Source organism: Besnoitia besnoiti, chromosome VII (assembly GCF_002563875.1).
Source record: "Besnoitia besnoiti strain Bb-Ger1 chromosome VII, whole genome shotgun sequence".
In the NCBI taxonomy this organism is placed as follows: domain Eukaryota; phylum Apicomplexa; class Conoidasida; order Eucoccidiorida; family Sarcocystidae; genus Besnoitia; species Besnoitia besnoiti.
This window is the reverse complement of record NC_042362.1, coordinates 759,644-778,136: the sequence shown is the minus strand read 5'-3', so window position 1 is coordinate 778,136 and position 18,493 is coordinate 759,644. Positions and strand designations below refer to the sequence as shown.

At 57.0% G+C, this 18,493-nt stretch overlaps 3 protein-coding genes across 3 annotated transcripts; 1 reads left to right on the top strand and 2 right to left on the bottom strand.

The window, feature by feature from the left end:
- Positions 1–3,904: 3,904 nt before the first annotated feature.
- On the top strand, positions 3,905–5,611 carry BESB_077070 (NADP-dependent succinate-semialdehyde dehydrogenase; the record flags this gene model as incomplete). The annotated part of the gene is made up of 1 exon (XM_029366068.1): positions 3,905–5,611. The coding sequence occupies one exon, from the start codon at positions 3,905–3,907 to the stop codon at positions 5,609–5,611; it is 1,707 nt and encodes a 568-aa protein (XP_029217499.1).
- A 1,826-nt stretch (positions 5,612–7,437) lies between these two features.
- On the bottom strand, positions 7,438–9,717 carry BESB_077060 (prefoldin subunit superfamily protein; the record flags this gene model as incomplete). The annotated part of the gene is made up of 6 exons (XM_029366067.1): positions 7,438–7,557; positions 7,727–7,816; positions 8,069–8,191; positions 8,774–8,885; positions 9,221–9,291; positions 9,562–9,717. 6 exons carry the CDS (start codon positions 9,715–9,717, stop codon positions 7,438–7,440), a joined length of 672 nt encoding a protein of 223 aa, XP_029217498.1.
- Positions 9,718–12,510: 2,793 nt separating this feature from the next.
- Positions 12,511–16,657, bottom strand: BESB_077050 (uncharacterized protein; the record flags this gene model as incomplete). Its single annotated transcript, XM_029366066.1, has 4 exons — positions 12,511–13,479; positions 13,917–15,279; positions 15,524–15,659; positions 16,039–16,657. The coding sequence occupies 4 exons, from the start codon at positions 16,655–16,657 to the stop codon at positions 12,511–12,513; spliced, it is 3,087 nt and encodes a 1,028-aa protein (XP_029217497.1).
- Positions 16,658–18,493: the final 1,836 nt, after the last annotated feature.

Here is an 18,493-nt window from a genome sequence, read left to right as displayed (position 1 = left end):
GCTTGTAGAAAAAAATTCGGCAGACAAGTCCGATTCAATACCAGTTGCAGAAAGCGGTCAGGATGACCCAGCTGCCTGTGATGACTCGAAGGCAGCAGACAGCCAGGGCAGTAGCAGTTCACAGTCCATGGGGGACAACGAAGAGAAAACAAAGAGTAGCCCTCACAGGAGCATAAGTCAGACCTAGAAGGTAGGAGGGCAGATGCAGACGGAGTTGCAAACAGTCTGAAAAAATCATGAGGGCGAGTCATTGCAAAAAATCGCGCAAGCCGAACGAGAGATTTTTCTCCTGCGGGCGCGCCGCATTCGCGCAGCGTAATCTTTGCAAGACACGGCGGCACCCTCCCGCATCTGGAAACTCTGTGATGTGCATGAGTCTGCACAGGCCAGAAATAAGCTGCAGAATACACCAGATTCCTTCTAATGTGTGGAGTTTTAGATGTTGCGACGCCCTTGTGTGCGACTTTTGCTTGTGCCTCTTTACCGTGGCTGGTGTCGCGTCTTCCTGCAAGCACTGTAGAGGGTGTGGCGTCCACGAAGTTCAAGGCAAGCTTAGCGCAGGCATGTGGTGGGAGCGAGGAAAAACCGTAACGCATGGATAATGGGATTTAGATCGTTAGATCTGGTGGGCTACGATAAGGAGGAATCTTTCTGTACAGGCGCCGGCGGAGCAGTCGGACTCTGACTAGTTGGGCTGTTCCTGTTCTTGAACAGTCTCTTGGTGAACAGACGGCCCCTGAGACGTAGTGCACTCAAAAACGCCGTAGCAAACGCATGGGCCTTTAGGTCTAAAATCCGGTAGGCGCGTCGAGCAGAGACAGAGGAGTGAACTCGATTCTACCGGAGCCAAGGAGTGCTGCAAATGCCAACGATACAGCGGGCGAACGTTCCTTCGCATGTCACTAGCGATCCTCCACCACATTCAGGGTCCCCGATACGCTCTGCGGATTTGCATCCGTTTTCTGTTGCCACTTCAGAGCTCTACCGAGTGCCGCAACGACTGCGTCAAGGGGCATCGTCATGCTCAATGCGGTGCGGTTTTCAAGGTGCTCCGTCTCAGGCCTGACAGCGTTCAAGCCGATACAACCCACGGGCAGATAGGACATGGGCGAGACAGAGACAACGCCGCTCGCCTGAGAAAAGCTGAGCTTTTGCTGTTTCCGCCTGAGCATAGTGCGTCCAGGGCTTTCAGAGAGGCAGCTAATCATCGTGCGCATATACTGGAATGATGTCCTAGTCTGATGTGTAGCCAGTTCAGCCCTGTGCGTCACCGTTTTTGACACTTCGTTCGTAGTTCCACTGTAGGGAGCTCGTCGTCCACAGTTATATGTAGCGAGAGCACAACGCCCACCAGAGCCCCTGAGCTCATGACGCATCCGCAAAAGCAACGACCAAATCGCTGTAGGGTCGGATTCATGAGCTCTGTCTTTCCGTGCATGAACCCTATTGGCGAAAGTGGAATACTCCATGAAGAGTATTCACTTTCGCCAATAGGCTCGTGGTTGGCAAGCTAGTGAGCTGTGACAACGGTCGTGTTGCACCTCTGAGGGGCAGATGCCGCAGGGCTACTACGCCTCATCAAACCTCGAATGTTAGCAAGAATCCAATGTTCTACTTCTCCCTGCTATTGGGAAATTTCCACTAGGAGACTGCACAATAAAAGTAGGAATCCTCTATCCGTCCAGGAAGCCTAGGGTGCTACGCAGGGAGTGATGTAGCGCGGAAGTGGAGGCGCCAGCCCCTCGCGCCTCTCCTGTTATTGGAATTAACGAGCAGTAGTATAGGGTACCTTCACGATAACTTACTTTAAACAGATTACAACAATCATGCAAAATGTTTTAAGTAGAACACCGAAGATACCTAACTCATCTGTAGGAAGAGTATTGTAGTAGTAGACTCAGCCTCTCATTAGTCTACAAACCATGATAAGTTTCCTAGTAAGGACACTATTTATTTGTGAACGATTTTTCCTTGCATCGCTGCTTGCTTGGTACGTGCATTTCTGAACAGTGGAACGGCATATGACATCGCTTCTTGCTCCGACGCCGTTTGCTCGACGCGCGACGTAGCATGCGCGGAGCTTTTGAACGTTCGTCGCTGATGCTCTGTGCGGTACATTTGACCTCCATTTGCAGGGAGGTACTCCATTCGAAATAAGGTGTGTGTCCGTCGTCGCCACATCAACAGGCAGTAGTCACTCTTCTTCTAGCCTTCTCCGTACTCGAGTCACGCGGAGCCGCGGGATCTACGGACCAAAAACCGCCGTCTAACTGCGTGATCCATATCCGCTGCGCGTCGCAGACCCGCACATTCGCGCCAGTTTCCTAATTCCGCCGGGAACAGAGGTAAGGAACGAAAATACTTCTTCAGTTCGCTATTGCAGCTCTGAAAACGCGCACCACGGATACAGACTAATCACCCTCCCCAACGGCGCCTGCTGCTCTATTGTCTTGCATGTCAGATCGTGATCAGACGGTAGCCCCGGCGTCACTGACAGACACCATGTGCTCCCTAGTTGCACACATGTGCTTGCCTCCCTCGGTCTGAAAGAACGGATTACAGCCAGCGCTTGCCTCCATCGGTTTAGAAGCCTGGACTGGAGCCTGTTGCAACTGGATCGTGTTCAGTCTGGACAGCATGCTCACCGTCCTACACGAGAGCGCATCGATCTGGCATCCAGTGCCCGCGAATTTCCTTGGTCCGGTCAATGCCAGGCGACAGTTGGACCTTTCTTCATCTTTTAGATTGGCAGTCTACCTGCGCCACTATGACTGAACACGTTTGTTTATTCTGTCCGTCTTTTCCGCGAGCGTCGATACCGTTGTCTTCAAGGCGCATGCAGCGCATGCACACGCTTGCCGCAGATTCTGTGAGTTTACCGAGGACCCTGGCAAACTTTTGGCCAGCCCTCCTCTGATCCTCTCCTGTGAGCGGGCGTACGGCCACTTGCGAAGGCCGTCTCATCCGTTAAGCGTGGGAAGCAGTCTTCGTCCCGAGATCTGTTGTCTGCTGCTTGCTTTGAACACCACTCATCCAGGACTCATCGGCCGTGCACGACAGTCGAGTGCTCTATTTATCCATTTTGGAAGTGCTTTGACTCGATGATGGGATGTGTGGTTCGATTGAGCTGGTTAGTCACAAAAGTTGTCCACCCGTTCTCCCGATGCTCGACGTGCGCGCCAGGCAATATACCTCGTTTGTTATGCTCCCTGGTGAGAGCAACGTTGGGACTGCTTGTTTTTTGTTCCTAAGCGCTACATGACTGGCCCCTATTATTTTTTCTCAGAGTCCCTCAGTTGTCGTTGTCTTCTGTTTGTGAGGCGCCGCCTCTTCGTCAGCTTGCACAGACCACTGTGCTCGTTGCTTCTTGGCTAAGCAGCTATCGATTTTTCTCATGGAGTCATTTCGCACGCTAAGACGCAGCAGGTACCTGAGCGCAAGCGCTTGATACTTTCGTCGTCCACGTTGGTGAAAACTTGAAAAAATGGTCCGATCCTTACGCGGCAGACTTCCTCTTGCTTCGGCTTGTCCCTCCTTTCCTTGTGCGCAGCATTCAGTCTGCGATGTCCGCAGAGCGCTCACGTGTCCGGAAGTCTGGCAGGCCGTGAGTTGTCACTCTCCCGCCGCTACCAGAGAAACCTGCGTCTTTTCGCTAGCACATCACACAGACGAACGTCTTAAGGGGATACGGCAAGTTCCGGCCGCCAGCCACTGTGTACGTACACTGCATGACTTGGGATTCAGTTCTATCACTTTTACCAGAGCTTCGGCTGGTACATGCGCTCCCCGGTCCATCAGGAAAAGGGAAGGGTTTCCTAGGAGGCTGTCTCCACCTGCCGATTCCCCACTTCTCGGTCGCTCTTTTGTCCTTTCTTCCACCGAAAATCGTCGCCACTTTTCAACCATGAATCCCCCTTTCACTGACACGACAGCGAACTCTATTGCCAAAACGAAGGAGCTCTTGAACAGCCTTCGCCTTGGCGCGCTCATCAACGGGGAATGGCTCTGCCATCCGGATGCCCACTCCTACACGTTGCCTTCCTCCTTAGCTTCTCTGCTTCCGTCGGCGGGTTCGTCTACCGGTCCTGACAGCGACGATCAGTCCGCAGACGCGTCGGAGTCGTTCGCCGTGACGGACCCAGCCACCGGGGAAGAAATTTACAGGCTTCCGACGTTGGGCAGCGCGTACATCCGGGCAGCCATCGCGGCAGCTCAGAAGACGCAGAAGGAGTGGGGTTGCGAAAAGACAGCGCCCGTTCTGCGGCGCCACCATGTGCTCTTGGAATGGGAGCGGCTGGTCAAAGAAGAGCGGGAGAATATTGCCCACGTCATGACTCTCGAGAGCGGCAAGCCCTTGCCGGAGGCACGCAACGAGGTGATGTATGCAGCATCTTTTATTCGCTGGTTTGCGGAGGAAATTCGCCGTGAGAACGGCATCCTTATTCCCTCTCCCGCTGGAGACAAAACCATGGCCGCTTTCCGCCAGCCCGTAGGTGTCTGTGCATTGATCACGCCGTGGAACTTCCCCGCTGCGATGCTGACGCGCAAGGCGGCAGCGGCATTGGCCGCGGGGTGCTGTTGCGTGTGTAAAGTGCCGCACGACGCTCCTTTGAGCGCGCTGTATCTGGCGAAACTCGCAGAAAAAGCGGGCCTGCCGAAGGGTGCTCTGAACGTGCTGACAACAAGCAGCGCGGGGTCGCGGCGGTTTGGCGACGAAGTCTGCCGCAGCGAAGTCGTGCGGAAGATCTCGTTCACAGGCAGCACTGCAGTGGGCAAGCAGCTCATGCGGCAGGCGACAGACAACGTGAAGAAAGTGTCTATGGAGCTCGGCGGGAACGCGCCCTTCATCGTCTTTGAAGACGCACACGTCGACGAAGCCGTTCAGGCCATCGTCGCGTGCAAGTTCCGCGGAGCCGGCCAAACATGTGTATGCGCCAACCGGGTGTACGTGCACCGCGACGTGTGGGACCAAGTGGTGCCTGCCGTCGTGAAACTTGTCAAGGAACAAATTGTGGGCCACGGTCTGACCCACGGCGTGTCGATCGGGCCCGTGATCAACGAGAAAGCAGTGGAAAGCATTCAGTCGCTCGTGGACGATGCCGTCCAGCGCGGCGCGACGGTGCTCCTGGACGGCGGCGCGAACGCAAAGCTGAACCGGCTTCCCGAGCAGCTGAGCCGCGGCACGTTCTTCCACCCTGTCGTCCTCGACTGCCGCGCCTTTGACGGACAGGAAGAGCAAGGGATGCTTGAGGAGGACGCAGAGAAGAGCTACGCGGGTGAAGCGAAAGTCGCCCGCATCCTCCAAGCGGAAATTTTCGGTCCAGTCCTGCCCCTGTACTCGTTCTCCGACGAAGACGAAGTCATCCAGAGAGCGAACGCCACACGCGCGGGTCTCGTCGCCTACATTTGCACAAGAGACATGTATCGCGTGCGGCGCGTTTCCGCCGCGCTAGAGGCTGGCATGGTAGGCGTGAATACCGGGCTGATTTCCGCCGCGGAGGCGCCCTTCGGCGGAGTCAAAGAGTCCGGGGTCGGACGAGAAGGCTCTGTCTACGGGCTGGACGAATATACGCAGATCAAGTATGTGTGCATCGGCGGCGGGCATCAGTAGGAGATGCGACAAAAAGCCGCCAAAAGGCGAAAGTGAACGAGGAGGGATCGGTTCCGAGAGAAGGGGAAGGAGTAGCAAAACGAGGGACATGAAGACAACCGCTTCGTGCTCGATTTCGTGTGCTGATTCGACATACAACAAGCAGGCATGCACACGTATATATATATATATATATATATATATATATATATATATATATATATATATATATATATATATATATATATATATGTTTGTGGAGCAGGAGTACGTGGCTGCAGACTCGGAAAACATGATACTCTCAACTAAAATTACGATTCTGTCGCTGGCTGGGGGCGTCACCCGCTCGCGCCGGCGCAGACGGGTGATTGCTTTGGACAAGAAGCTGCCCGCAAACAAGGAAAAACGCAACGCTGCCCTTGGACAGCCGAACCTGGCGTCGCCCGTGTATGCATTTCGCTAGTTGAGCATTCCGAGTCCAGTCTCGCTCACTGAGCAGCACCAGACAGAAGGGAGACTTTCGCTACTCGTTCTCTAGTCAAGTTTCTCCCGCGCGAGCCGAGTCAGACATGACAGGCCGCTGTTCCAAGCCGTCTCGTCGCACACAAGAGCGCGGCAACTGACTCAACTACGGAGGCTTCGCAGCTCTCGAATTACTCAAATGTTAAGTTCTACTCATCTCCTCAACTGCGGGAGCCGTTCCCTACTAGGATAAAGGATCACATGTGCCATGCTATGTATGTATATATATATACATATATATGTAGAGAGATATACGTATCCACATACGTGCGTAAATGCAGGCGTGAGAACGCATGTCGGGCTCCGAAGCGCATGTCTGTCCGCTCGCCAGACCGCAAGGCTGCGTAAGCGTAGCTGTGAGCAGGTCTCCTCCGCAGAGGCAGAGAGTAGAAAACAAGACATTTGGCAGGCAGTTTGTTCCCGCAGATGGAAGTCGATAGCGAGAATACCCCGAGAGAAAAGAGCAGCGGAAAAAGCCGAGCGAGCGATGCAGCGGACGCTGATATAGATGCATACACGAACAAGCGAGCCAACCTAAGACACATGAGTCCGAGACGCGAAAACGAGAAGAGTTTCAGACAGAAGTATCGGAAAAAGATACGCAAGGAAGGCCTCGGCGAGACCAGACAAGAGAGCAGCCACTGAAACGATGAAAGAATGACAAGCCAAAACAGTTTCCCCCACTCGCTTTTCGCTTTACAGTGTCTTCAGGGCAACAAACTTGAGAAAAAACGACGCGAGAGCTGCCGCGTCGCTGTGAACTGAGCGCGAAGCATCCTAGGCGGACTCTCGCTTGCCTGCAAGAGAAGGGAGAGTACAATAGACACGACCGCGCGTGAGGCTGGGAGGCATCCTATATGGACACAGTTTGATTTGAGGCCCCGTCTCTTTGACGACAGGGAGTGTAACAGCACAATTGCCGCGGCATTCTATCCCGCATGCGAAAAATACACACGAAACGAGACTGAACCCTCACCAACTCCGCCCCTACGCGTCTATCTGTATGCGCGGCTGCAACATAGGGACCTAAATATATTCATATCTACCTATCTATTCGTCTATCTGTCTATCTGAATCTCTATCTATCTCTACCTATCCATATTTATATATGTGCTTACCTATGTGCGCGTACCTGAGGCCTAATCACATACCTACAGTTTTACACGTATATTGACATGCATACATATACACGTACGTATATTTATATATATATATATATATATTTGAACGCTGTGCGAGCGGAGGTTCGGCACGGCCGGTGCTGAGTGCCTTTGGTGCTGAACTGCAGCGAAAAAGGTGGAATCGTCGTGTCTACCTCTGGGGTTTCAGGGCGAGCGGCGCGCACCTTTCGCTTCTTGATTTTTCTTCACGCCGTAGTTGTGGATGCGCGCGACGTTGACCTCGGTCACGGTGATGTGCTTCCGCAGGCGCTGGAGGTCCTCGAGCTGCAAACAGAATCCGCATGCGTCAAAGAAGAGATAGCGAACGCGCCCTCGCGAAACTCTGGGGTAGGAAACAGCCTTCCAAGTCAAGCAGAACGCCGAGACGACCTCGCAGCAAACATGAAGCCCAACACAACCAATAACAGAAAGCAAAGCTCGGAAAACGTCTCACCGCCGCAGCGCGGGTCTTTTTGGCTGTCTCCACGTTGTTGATGAGCAGCGTCTCTGCCTCATCGAGCGGATATTCCATGACGACGTTCGCCTGCACGAACACATGCGCACACCGACGCCGACAATGCAGGAGTCACCGGATGGCCGCGCCTCCCCTCCTCACGCCCCGCCGCGCCGCCTCAAAGCACCGGCTTTGTGAATCGCTTCTCGAGAACTGGAAAGCAGACGTGGCCTGGCGATTGAGGCGTCTGGCGACGCGCAGAGAATGCCCAGGCGACGCAGGCCGGCTCCGCCTCTTGGAGTGGCTTCCCCAGTCCCCCCATGAGTGTCTCTCCATACTTACGCCGAGCCAGAGGCAGACGGCCTCGGTTGGCGGAATGACCGCTTCGGCGTGCAGAGTGTCCGCGAGCTCAAAGTAAGTGCGCAGCGCTGCCTCTTCGGCGTCGCCGGATTCCTTCGCCTTCTCCTGAGGCGGCAGCGAGCACACGCGCACTACTCATCGCCAAAAACCTCTCAAAAACACTGAAAAAATCACTCAGATTCGCGCGAACGGCAGATGCCGAGGCGGTCGACTCTTGCGTCTAACGCGCAACGCAAAGACCACAAACGCGAAGGCCCGCCAGTCTCTCTGCATGAAATGAGGAAAACTCAGAAAGACATGGCGAGAAAAAGGAAGTCGGGCTTCACGACCGCGATGAGATCAGCAACAAGCAGAGGGCGACGAAGGAGCTACACACGCCAGCGGATGATGAAGGGAAGAGACAAGAGTCGAGCCCTCTTCTTCGGTGTGAGAGTCGGTCTCTGCAGGCCCGTCTCTTCGGCTGTACTTGCCCTAGCAGAGCGGTAATAGCTCGCTTGCAAAATTTGATCAATCTCTGCCGAAAAGGAACTGCCCGTCTTCTCTTTTTCCTCCGGTTGCCCGCCAGACACACACGCACGACAGTCCAGGTGTGTGTTTTCGTTTTTCTCTCGAAAAAGCCAGCTTCTTGGATAGCTTGTGGCACGGAAAGCGACTTCCACAACGTCGCGTCCGCACAGAAAATCTCACGTTTTGTTTCTTGAGCATTTTGACAGCGGACAAGGCCTCCTCCATGTCTCCAATCTTCGTGAGGAGAACTTCGCTCTGGCGCTGGATGGCCTGCTCCATGTAGCGGTACTTCCTGCAATGGAAAACATTCGAGCGAAGCAGCTGAAGGACCCTCGTGAGCGCCTAGATCGTCATCAATCTTCGTGATTCACTATATCTTCTGTATTCACTCTGTTTAACGTTCGCGAAACAACCAGGCCAGTCCAGCGCGTTCGCCCCATGCATGCCTGCCTTCAAACTGCGTCCTTCGAGATCTCCGCCTCCACTGCGTGCCTCCTTTTCTTCACCGATGCCTGTCTCAATTCCGGCGCGAGAGAACTTCGGCTGTTCGTAGAATAACACCCGCTGCATCGCGCTTCAGCAGAGGGGCTCGCCCCATTTTTTTCCTAATTTTTTGCGATGGCTTACATGAGGAGCTCTCGTGCGACGGCCTCCACGTGACCGGGATTCTGCAGGCCGACAAACTGCTCCACGCTCCGCTGAAAACCAAAACAAAGTCCACAGCGCTGTCTCGTCTCTTGCCTGCGTCCTCCGAGCCGAGTTTGAATTCGATTCCACAGACAAAAACCGGTAGCGAGCTCTATTCGACAAGAAGAGCTGAATACGCAGACTGAACTAAAAACAGAAGAAAAGAGAAGTCATCTCCCCTTCTGTCCTGCTCGCGAAGGAAGAAGTGGGTTTTCTTTCGCGACCAGATCGTCGTCTCCCTTTACACGGACAGCGGCTGGGGTGCTCCAGTTTTCGCTCACGATGAACTTAGCCTTCGGAATTTTGCGGTGACCAGCTTCCTCCTCGTCTGCAGGCATTGTGAAGTCGTCCGTGGTGAGCGGAGTCTGACGGAAAAATGAAAAACGAAACGAAGCCAGCGATGGAAGTATGAGGGACCCGAAGCAGTGGAGACGCATGAAGAAGAGAAAAGCAAGCACAGGAGAGAAAACCCTCAACCCCAACGAGGGACATGGAGAGGGAGAGAAAAGTGGGAAACGCGAAGGCAGAAGGAAGTGAAATGGCCCAGAAGCGGGCGGGAAGCGACTTGCGCGGCAGCATGGAGCCCGTCGAAGACGAGACCCCCGACAGGGCGACATTGCGCAAACGAGCGCCAGCGAGGGAGACGAGGCGTCACAGCAGCCGCGAGTTGAGTCTTCCGCAGCCGCACCACCCGCGGATGCCTATTCAGATGAAGCTTCCCGCTTCGTTCAGGCGGCGGACGCTTTGAAGCTGCGATGTGCGGAGTCGCCAGTGCGCAGGAAAGATGAAAGCGACTAGAAACGGGATACGAGATACCAAGGACAAAGCAGCGCACACGAAGAAGGATGAAGAGAAGCCGAAGAAAGGGAACGCTCACCACTTCAGAGGCCTCCGGAGCCCCGGCGACGTCTCGAGATGAGGACGGGGCCATGTTTTCTGCTTGGTGAGAAGAGACACCGCAGCGGGGGAAGAGGGCAGCTGAGGCGCGATCCAAAGATGGCGAAAGAAGCAGACACGCACTCGCTGTGCAGCGAGAAAAGAGGGACAGGAGAGACGAAGAAGACAGCAGAGAAGAAGCCAAAGGATTTTTCCCGCGAGGACTGCCGACTCTCGCGCGCCGGTGATCCTGCGCAGGTAGCCGGCAAAGAAGTAATCCGAGAGACTGGAAGGCGAAATGTTTCACAAAGCGGAAGAGAGAAGGGATCGACGAGTGCTGGACGACGTGGCTGTTTCAGATGAGCGAGAAGAAAGCGAAGGAAGTGAACAAACAAGAGGAGAGCTTAGTGAGAAGGCGAACTGAGAGAGAAGGCAGACAATCCCCTGGCGGTACATCGCACGCTTGTCTTTGTCTGCTGCTTCGAAAACCGAGGAAGAAGGAAGAAAACGGACAACTTCAGAGCATGAATTTTTGTTCTCGCCATTCTCGCTCTTTTTCCGCGGGACTTGCGATGTGCATCGCGTCTCACGTGTGCATTTACGCTCTTTGCAGACCCCCTTTTCGGTAATCTTTTCTCCGTTCGCAGACTCCCTGTCTATAAGCCGACCCGATTCTGCGCCATGTGCAGCCGACGCAGACTGCACACGGCCACGACCCCCGAAGCGGGACTCTTCAATCGTAGAACCATTACATTTTGATCGCGGACCGGATGTGTAGCAGCTCGACTCTCGCGAAGAATCTCTTCTGAACGCGTTGCGGGCTACAATCACGTCGCGGGCCGCGGCTTGCTAGCAGCGCCGCGGCCGGGATTCCATTTGAGTGGAAAGAAACGGAATTTCGCAGGTGACGCAAGCTCTCAGGCTGCTTCAAGAAGAAGTACGACACTGAGGTCGACTCTAGGCTCCTCGACAGACGCTCTAGTGCACGTTGAAGGCATGCGGGTACCTCCGCGACTCACATAGAAGCTCTCCTGGATGAGGAGAGAGACTTGAGGCAATCCGAGCAACAGAGATGCTTGTTCTGAAGTTTTCGGTAAGTTATCTGGCGCACGTCTAGAGCGAAGACGCTGCGGCGCACGCACGGCAAGTAAAACAAACTTGAGGCGGAAAACGCGAAAACAGAAAAGTCTCGCGTGCGCAGGAAACAGGCGGAAAACCATCGCCACGCCAGATACGAAGCGGGGCAACTGTGGAATGAACGCAGAGGCACTGAGGACGTAAGTCCTTGCGCAATGGCCTGCATCTTCGTTTACTCCACCGCAGCCTATATATATATATACATACAAATATGTATATATATTTATGCGTCAGCATGTGAATGCGTATATAATCTATCTTGACTAGTATCCGTGTATGTGAACGTGCAGACAGTATGTATTTACCAGTTTCTGTGTGTTTTTATAGATGCCTTGAAGCACATCTGCCCGTGGGTTGGTGACAATCGTCTCTACATGAACGGCAACGCCAACGAAAGTTGCGTTTCCTGTCTCTCCACATTCAACCTTGTAGTGACGTAGGTATATGTATGTGTAGAAGCGTACATATATATGGTTATGTATATATAGATCTATATATGCGTATACAGAGAGAGAAAGGGACAAGAGGAGTCGAGTGCGTCTGAATATTCTATGAGAGGATACGATAGGCACTGTGAAAACCTCTCTCTCCAGCTGCCTGTGTCGCGCAGAAGTCAGGGATCGAACAAGGCATCAACGACGCTGTCGCCCTGAGGCGCGCGCTGCTCTTCGGCCTCTTTTCATGCACCGAGAAAGGCCTAAACCGCCCTTCGCGGAAAAACGTAAGCCCGCATGGAATCACTTTTTTATAAAAACAAATACACCCACACATGAACAAGTGAATATATATTTACATAAAAAAAATACATATGTACCGTTTGAGCTATGGCGGGCAGGAAAGTCGCTGGTTGCGGAGTTGCAACCAGCGGAGACGGTTTTCCACCTCACTAGAAAGAACTCAAAAATCGCAGACAGTTCAAACGTGAACCTGCCGGTACGTTTCGGGGCAAGACTCGGTAGCTTTCAATCACGAGCAGACGAAATGCCATGCGGAATAGCCGCAGCGACGCATATCCTCTCTTCTCCCGACATCGGACTGCCCGATATTTCCCTTGCGATCTCGTTTATCATCTTTTCTTCGTCTCTCCCCCGCATCGAGATCTCCCCTCTCTCTCTTTCCAATCGCTTTCCCGGTTCTCCGCGCCTCCGCTCCGCTCCTTCTTGGCCTCTATCCCCGCTGTCGCTCCCCGCTCCCTGACACGCGTCTGGGCAGTTTGCTTAGCCCCGCCCACGATCGCCCCTTCTCAGTTTGTGACTTCTCCCCATTTTTCTTCTTCGCCGTCCTGCGACTCTGCGAGGGGTTTCTGCGGGGGTTTCGGGATGCAGTCTCCTTTTCTCTGCCTCGTTTTCAAGGCCTTCTGCGTCTCCCCAGCGTCCCATCCCCCCTGCGCCGCCCTCGTCTCGCGCGAGGTCAGACGCCGCCTCTCCGCGGCTGCTCGCCGTCGCCGCCGACCCATTCTTGAATGAGGTCAAGCACGCGCGCGTGACCCGGCTCGTTGGCGAGGTTGTGCCAAACGTTGACGCCTTCGACGAAGCGGACGCTCTCCTTCGAGTTCTCCAGCTGCTCCACGTCTCCTTCCTGCTCTGCGGCCTCCTCCCCCCCGCCGCCGCAGCCGCGGAAGATCCTGCGGGTCGCTCGCCGGCAGTCGCACGCCGCGGCGGCGGCCTTCCCTCGGCACCGTCCGCCTTCAGCTGCAAGGCCTGCCGCCGGGAGTCGTCCGCAGGGTCGCCTTCCTTCTCCTTTCCGCGCCGCGTCGGCAGCGCGGCTTCGCAGTCCCGACTCCGCCTCGCTCTCTCGTGCGCAAGGAAGGCCTCGAAGGCGCGCCGCTGCTGCGTCGCGCCTTCGCGCCTGGCGCCCGCGTCGCGCCTGGCTTCCTCAGTGGCCTCGACGTTTAGGATAATCAGCGCCTTCTCCACCGTCTCTACGCCCTCCCCCGCTGCCCCCCGGGAGCCGAGGCGCTCGAAGAACTGCACTGCGCCGCCAATGTCGCAGATCGAGTCCTTGGCGTTGTGCAGAATGAGGACTTTCTGCACGTTGTCGCGCGAGATCTTGGCGACTTCCTCCGCCTCCAGCGCCCGCTGCGCGTCTCGCATGATCGCCGCGACCAACCCGCCGGGCGGCGACTCCTTGAACGTCAGCGGGTCGGCCTCGAAAGACTGCCGCAGCTGCTCGTACTCCGCCATGACCTGACGGCATGCCGCAAAAGAGGCCTCACCCGAAAAATTAGCGACACCCACGGCGAACGCAAAGAGGCCGTCCACACCACCACGGCGCGAAGGCCTACATGCCCGAGCTGTTTGCGAAAAGCATTTCCCATATAAAAAAACTCATTCATTTGCACAAATATAAATATATAGGTGCCTATATATTGTTGAATGTGTCTAGCCGGATGCCCACATGCATGTTGCTGCAAACGTCCAGGCAGGCGGGCAGGACGCGCTGCGGCCCGAGGCGCAGAGAACAAACGCGACGTCACTGGGGACTCGATCGACAGCCGAAGAGACAGGGGCGGCCTGCTATGTGAGCACATGCGTGAGTACTCACAGGCGCTTTTGCCTGTGAAAGGATGACGCCGCCGAGGTCGACACCGCGCCCGCGCGCGCAAACTCGCTGGCGCACTCACCTTTCTCCTTCGGTCTTTCTTAAGGCGGCGCCACGGCGCAAAGAGGTCGAGCGGAACTCCGGGGAAGAAGGCCGCGAGAGGCAGGATCCCGTATTTGGCGAGCTCCCATTTGAGTTTGGCTTTCCGCCTCTCCATGTCAAACATCGGCGAAAGCAGCACGAGCCCCGTGAGGCCTAAGGCCCGCCGCGCCTCTCCTAGAGGCTCTCGGAGCTCCGCCGACGCCGGCGCCCGCTCGCCTGTCCTCGAAGCTGCGACTGCGCCCTTCGTCTCTGCTGTCGCCGACTCGTCCTCCGCTGGCAACCCCGCGAGCGTCTCTCCGTCCCCCGGCGGTCTACGCGCCCCACGGGTCGCGTCGGGCGCCGCCCAGGCCACAGGAGAAACGCCGGAGGCGCTCGGCCGGCGTTCGCCTCTTCCGGGCTCGCCTCCTTCGCCACTCACGTCCGCCGCGCAGCACCCCTGCGACGCCGCGTCCGCGTCGCCCTCTGGCGCGGACTCGTCGGCGCCCGGGTCGCGCTGCGGCCTCTGGAGCGCGCGGAGCGTGGCTGGGCACGCGGCGAGTTCGAGGGCGCGCGCCGCCGCCCAGCCGCCCATGCTGAGGCCAAGGACGTGCATGGGGAAGTCCGAGGCCTCGCGGGCGCCCGCTGGCGGCACCGCGAAGCGCCGCTGCGTGAGCAGGACGAACTGCAGCACGTCGCGCGCAAAGTCGTCGAGCTCCGCCACCACGCAGCGCAGCCCGCGCCAGCCGCCGCTGAGGCCGTGACCCTGCAGGTCGAAGCCGACCACGAGAAAGCCCTGCGCGTTGAGCCCGTGCACCCAGCTGCCCTCGTAAAACAGCCGCCCCAGCAACGCAGACGAGGCGGCTGGCGCGAACGGCGAAGGCAAGTCTGAGGAGGGGGCGTCCACAGAAGACGAGGCCGCCGATGAAACATCCGCCGGTGAACCGTCGGCAGAGGAGGACTCATAAGGGGAGGGCGAAGAGGCGGAAGACGCGCGCGAGGCACGTGACCTGTCGCTCTCTGCTGACAAGAGTCGTGAAGAGGTGTCGCGGCTCGCAGGGCGGGCGCGCGGCAGGTCCTGAAGGCGCTGCAAAAAGTGGCTCCGGCAGTGCTCGCCGTAGCCGTGGACGAGGAGAATGACTCCGTCAATGGGCGTTTGACACGCTGCACACGCAATGCGGCCTGTCGCCGCGTCTCGCTGGAGCTCGCCCCTCTCGCCGATGCGGTAAGCCCGCGGCGCCTCTCCCTCGCGCCCGCCCGGCCTCTCTGAAGACGCGCATCGAGTCGAAGAGCGCGTAGACGTGGCGGGGAGTCCATCGCCTCCGCAGTTTTCTCCCTTCTTCAGGGCCTCCAGATACGTGTTGCATCTACAGGGCCACCAGGTGTAGGTGTGCAGAGACAGCCCCTGGGAATTGGTGAACTCGCCCTCTTGCGGGCGCCCGTCATGTCTGTACAGCTTGCAGCCTGCGAGCGTCCTCTTCTCCCCTGCGACGGCCTCACTCTGCTCGTCCGCCCCCGCTCAAGTGCATCTTCTCGTTCTGCGCTGTCTGCCGCTGCGAGGCACGCAGAAGCCTGCTCGCTCCTCGCCTTCGCAGTCGCCAGAGCCCTCACCGCCCCTGAGTCGCAGGCTGCAGGCGCAGAGCTCCGCCGCCACCCTTCTCCGTGGCGCCCTTCGCGAGCGAAGAAGCGAAGTCTGAGCGCGAGACTGCCGCGCTCGCCCGCGGCGAGGGCAGCTGCGCGGCGGCCGCTGCAACCGCCGCGCGCGGAATCAGCGGAAAAGACGGAACGGGGACCGGAGACAGAGAGACCAGAGAGAGACGCGCACGCAGAAGGGCACCGAGAGGGCAACGAAGGCGATGGGACAAGACACGGGCGCGCGGAGGCGCGGGGAGAAGCGCGGAACGCCGAAGACGCACAGGGGGGCACGACGGGACATGCGCGAGGCGACGGCGAGGCCCGGGGAGGCGAGCACGAAGAGGGAAGAGCAAACGCACGCAGGCGAGAGTCAAGAAAGGATGCATGTGGAGGGCGAGGAGAGGCACAAAGCCCCGTAGACCTCACAAAAGAGTCGTCGTATCTCCTGGCAGTGCCGTAAGGCGCGCTGCTGCGGCGACACACCTGCGCACGCACGCGGCTCTTCGCCTCTGCACTCGCTGAGCGTCTTCGACGCTCCTTGCCGGAGCCTCCGGCAGCAGCACCTCCTTCTCTCCGCGCGTCTCGTCTTTGCCCCGACTCTCCGCGCAACGCAGCGCGCAGCGGGCCGCAGTCGGAGCGAAGAGCCGAGAGCGTCGCGCGGTCATGTGCGACTTCGTGAGAGAGGAAGGAGCCCTTCTTCGCGCGGCTTTCACGCGCTGCGACGTCGCCTGCAGCCGCGCGCTGAAGACGAGCAGGACGATCGACGCATGACGATGGAGAGACACAGGAAGCTCGGCTGCTGAGAGGCGCCAGAAAAGGCGCGGGAGAGAGACATGCGCAGGAAAGCGGCACCAGCGGCTCGGAGTCGAGAAAGGAAAGCGAAGAGCGAGAACGGAGGAGGGAGGCTGAGGGATGAGAAGGAGGCGGAACACGCGAGTTCGAGGTGTACGTGTCGGCGAAAACCGAGAACGGAGCGACGTGGAGCGGCGCCCTTGGATGCGATTTTTCTTGAGAGATATGGGGAAAGAGAAACAGCGGAAGGAGCAGACCTGGAGGGCCTGGAGACGCGCCGCCCAGGGCGTGCAACGCGGTGCCAGAGAGCGGACGCATCTCAACGAAGAAGACGAAAAACGATGTGCTTTCTTCTCCCTGGGAGCCCTCGTTGCGGGACCGCTGGCGCCGCGCTGAAGTGTAGATAGATACGCGCGCCCGTTCAGCTGAGACAATGTGCGCAGCGCCGTACTCTTCGCAGGTCAACTAAAAACTCCCTATCTAGAGAGCAAAGAGGCGTGACGCAGCGCACCGTAACGCCCGAGTGACACTCAAGACGCAGACCAGCGCGCCCCTCTCGTCGCGAACAAAAGAAAGAAGTGCCGTCTGCATATATATATGTATATATGCATATCGTGTATATGCGTTTATGCATGCATGATTCGACACACCAGTATAGTATAGACGCACGCGCCCCTATACGTGCGCGGCGGCTTACGCAGCGACAGGCACAGACTCCTGAAGCGCAGATGAGCGTGAGCCCGTTTTCTGCGGTTGTGGATCTGACTCGCAGGACGAGATGCCGCCGAGAGAGGGAGAGGGAGAAGTGTATCTTTAATCAAAGCTGCGCACACTGCACAGTTGCTGCGGACAGAGTCCTCGTCGTCCGTATTAGGTCGAAGGTGTTGGTCGCGGACGTGTGGAGCTTCTGGACGCTTGCCAACTCACAAAAAAATGGGAGCCTAGGGAAAACGGAAGACCGGAGGCGATTGACGCGGTCGCGGTGCCTCGAATGAGAGGCCGCACCTGCGCCCGAGGAGGCGCACCGCGTCTGTCGCCAAAGACGAGACAGTCGCCTCACACGAAGCCCGCGTGAACAGGGAAGACGCGCGAGTCTTCTAGTGTCCTCAAAACACGAGCAAGAGGGAAAAAATGAGAAAAAATCTCCGCCAAGGGCGGCGCGGCGCCGCACACACACTCTCGCGTGTCGTCCGCCTCCGCGAAGGAAAAACGCATGCGAGGCAGAAAGAAAGCAAGCTCCACACTGAGAGAAGAAGCGAGGCAGACCAGAAAGGGCGCAGAGAGGCAGCGCCAGAAAGAAGACAAGAAGAAAACGAGGAGAAGAGAGAGAAAGTGGCGCAGAAGGCGCTCGGAGAGACACACGCCGCGAATCTCTGAGCGCATGCACATCGATTTTTCGCTTCCGGAGCCGCAACTAGCTATCTCCTCGCTTTGCAAAGCATGCCCGCCAGAGTTGCTCGAAAGTGCGGACTCGGTTTTCTCCACTTCCGCGCTTGATGGGAAGCGTATACTGCGCGTGCATCACCGAGGCGACGGCCTGGGCAAGCCGCTACACTGGCGTCAGCGACGCGCCGGTGCCTCAGGCCATTTTATTTTCTCAAGGCTGCCTGCGGCTCAAGTCCCCTTCCAGCGCACAGAGGAGGCGCCATGCGTCAACCAAGAGAGTACGCGGCCCCCAGGCGACGTCTGTGGACGCGATAAAGCACCAGGACTGAGGAAACGTAGGGCAGCGGAGTGGAGCTTGACAGTTGCGAGCTCCGGTCGATGTGCGTGCGTAGAAACGTGAAGGGGTGGCGTGCGTGACAGAGAGAATCTCAGCAGAAGATGGTTGTTCCCTCAAAAGGGCGGAATTCCCCTTTTGTTTGGCTGGGGGAAGCATGCCTTCTCGCGCATCCAAGAGCGCGCTTGTCTAGATGGTGGCGCCCTTCTCACGAATGCGTATCTAAAGACGCGTAAATTAGATGAATACCTGCCTTGAGGGATCTCGCCTCTGCGCTGCTGAACCGAGCCAGAATGAGCTGACGCAGAGACCTCGCGCTTCGCGTCCAGTGTGTAAAGTGGAGTCCCGCGTACAGCTCGAAGGACCTGCATATATATATATATATATAATTAAATATGTGTATGTATAATATACATACAATATACACATGTGGA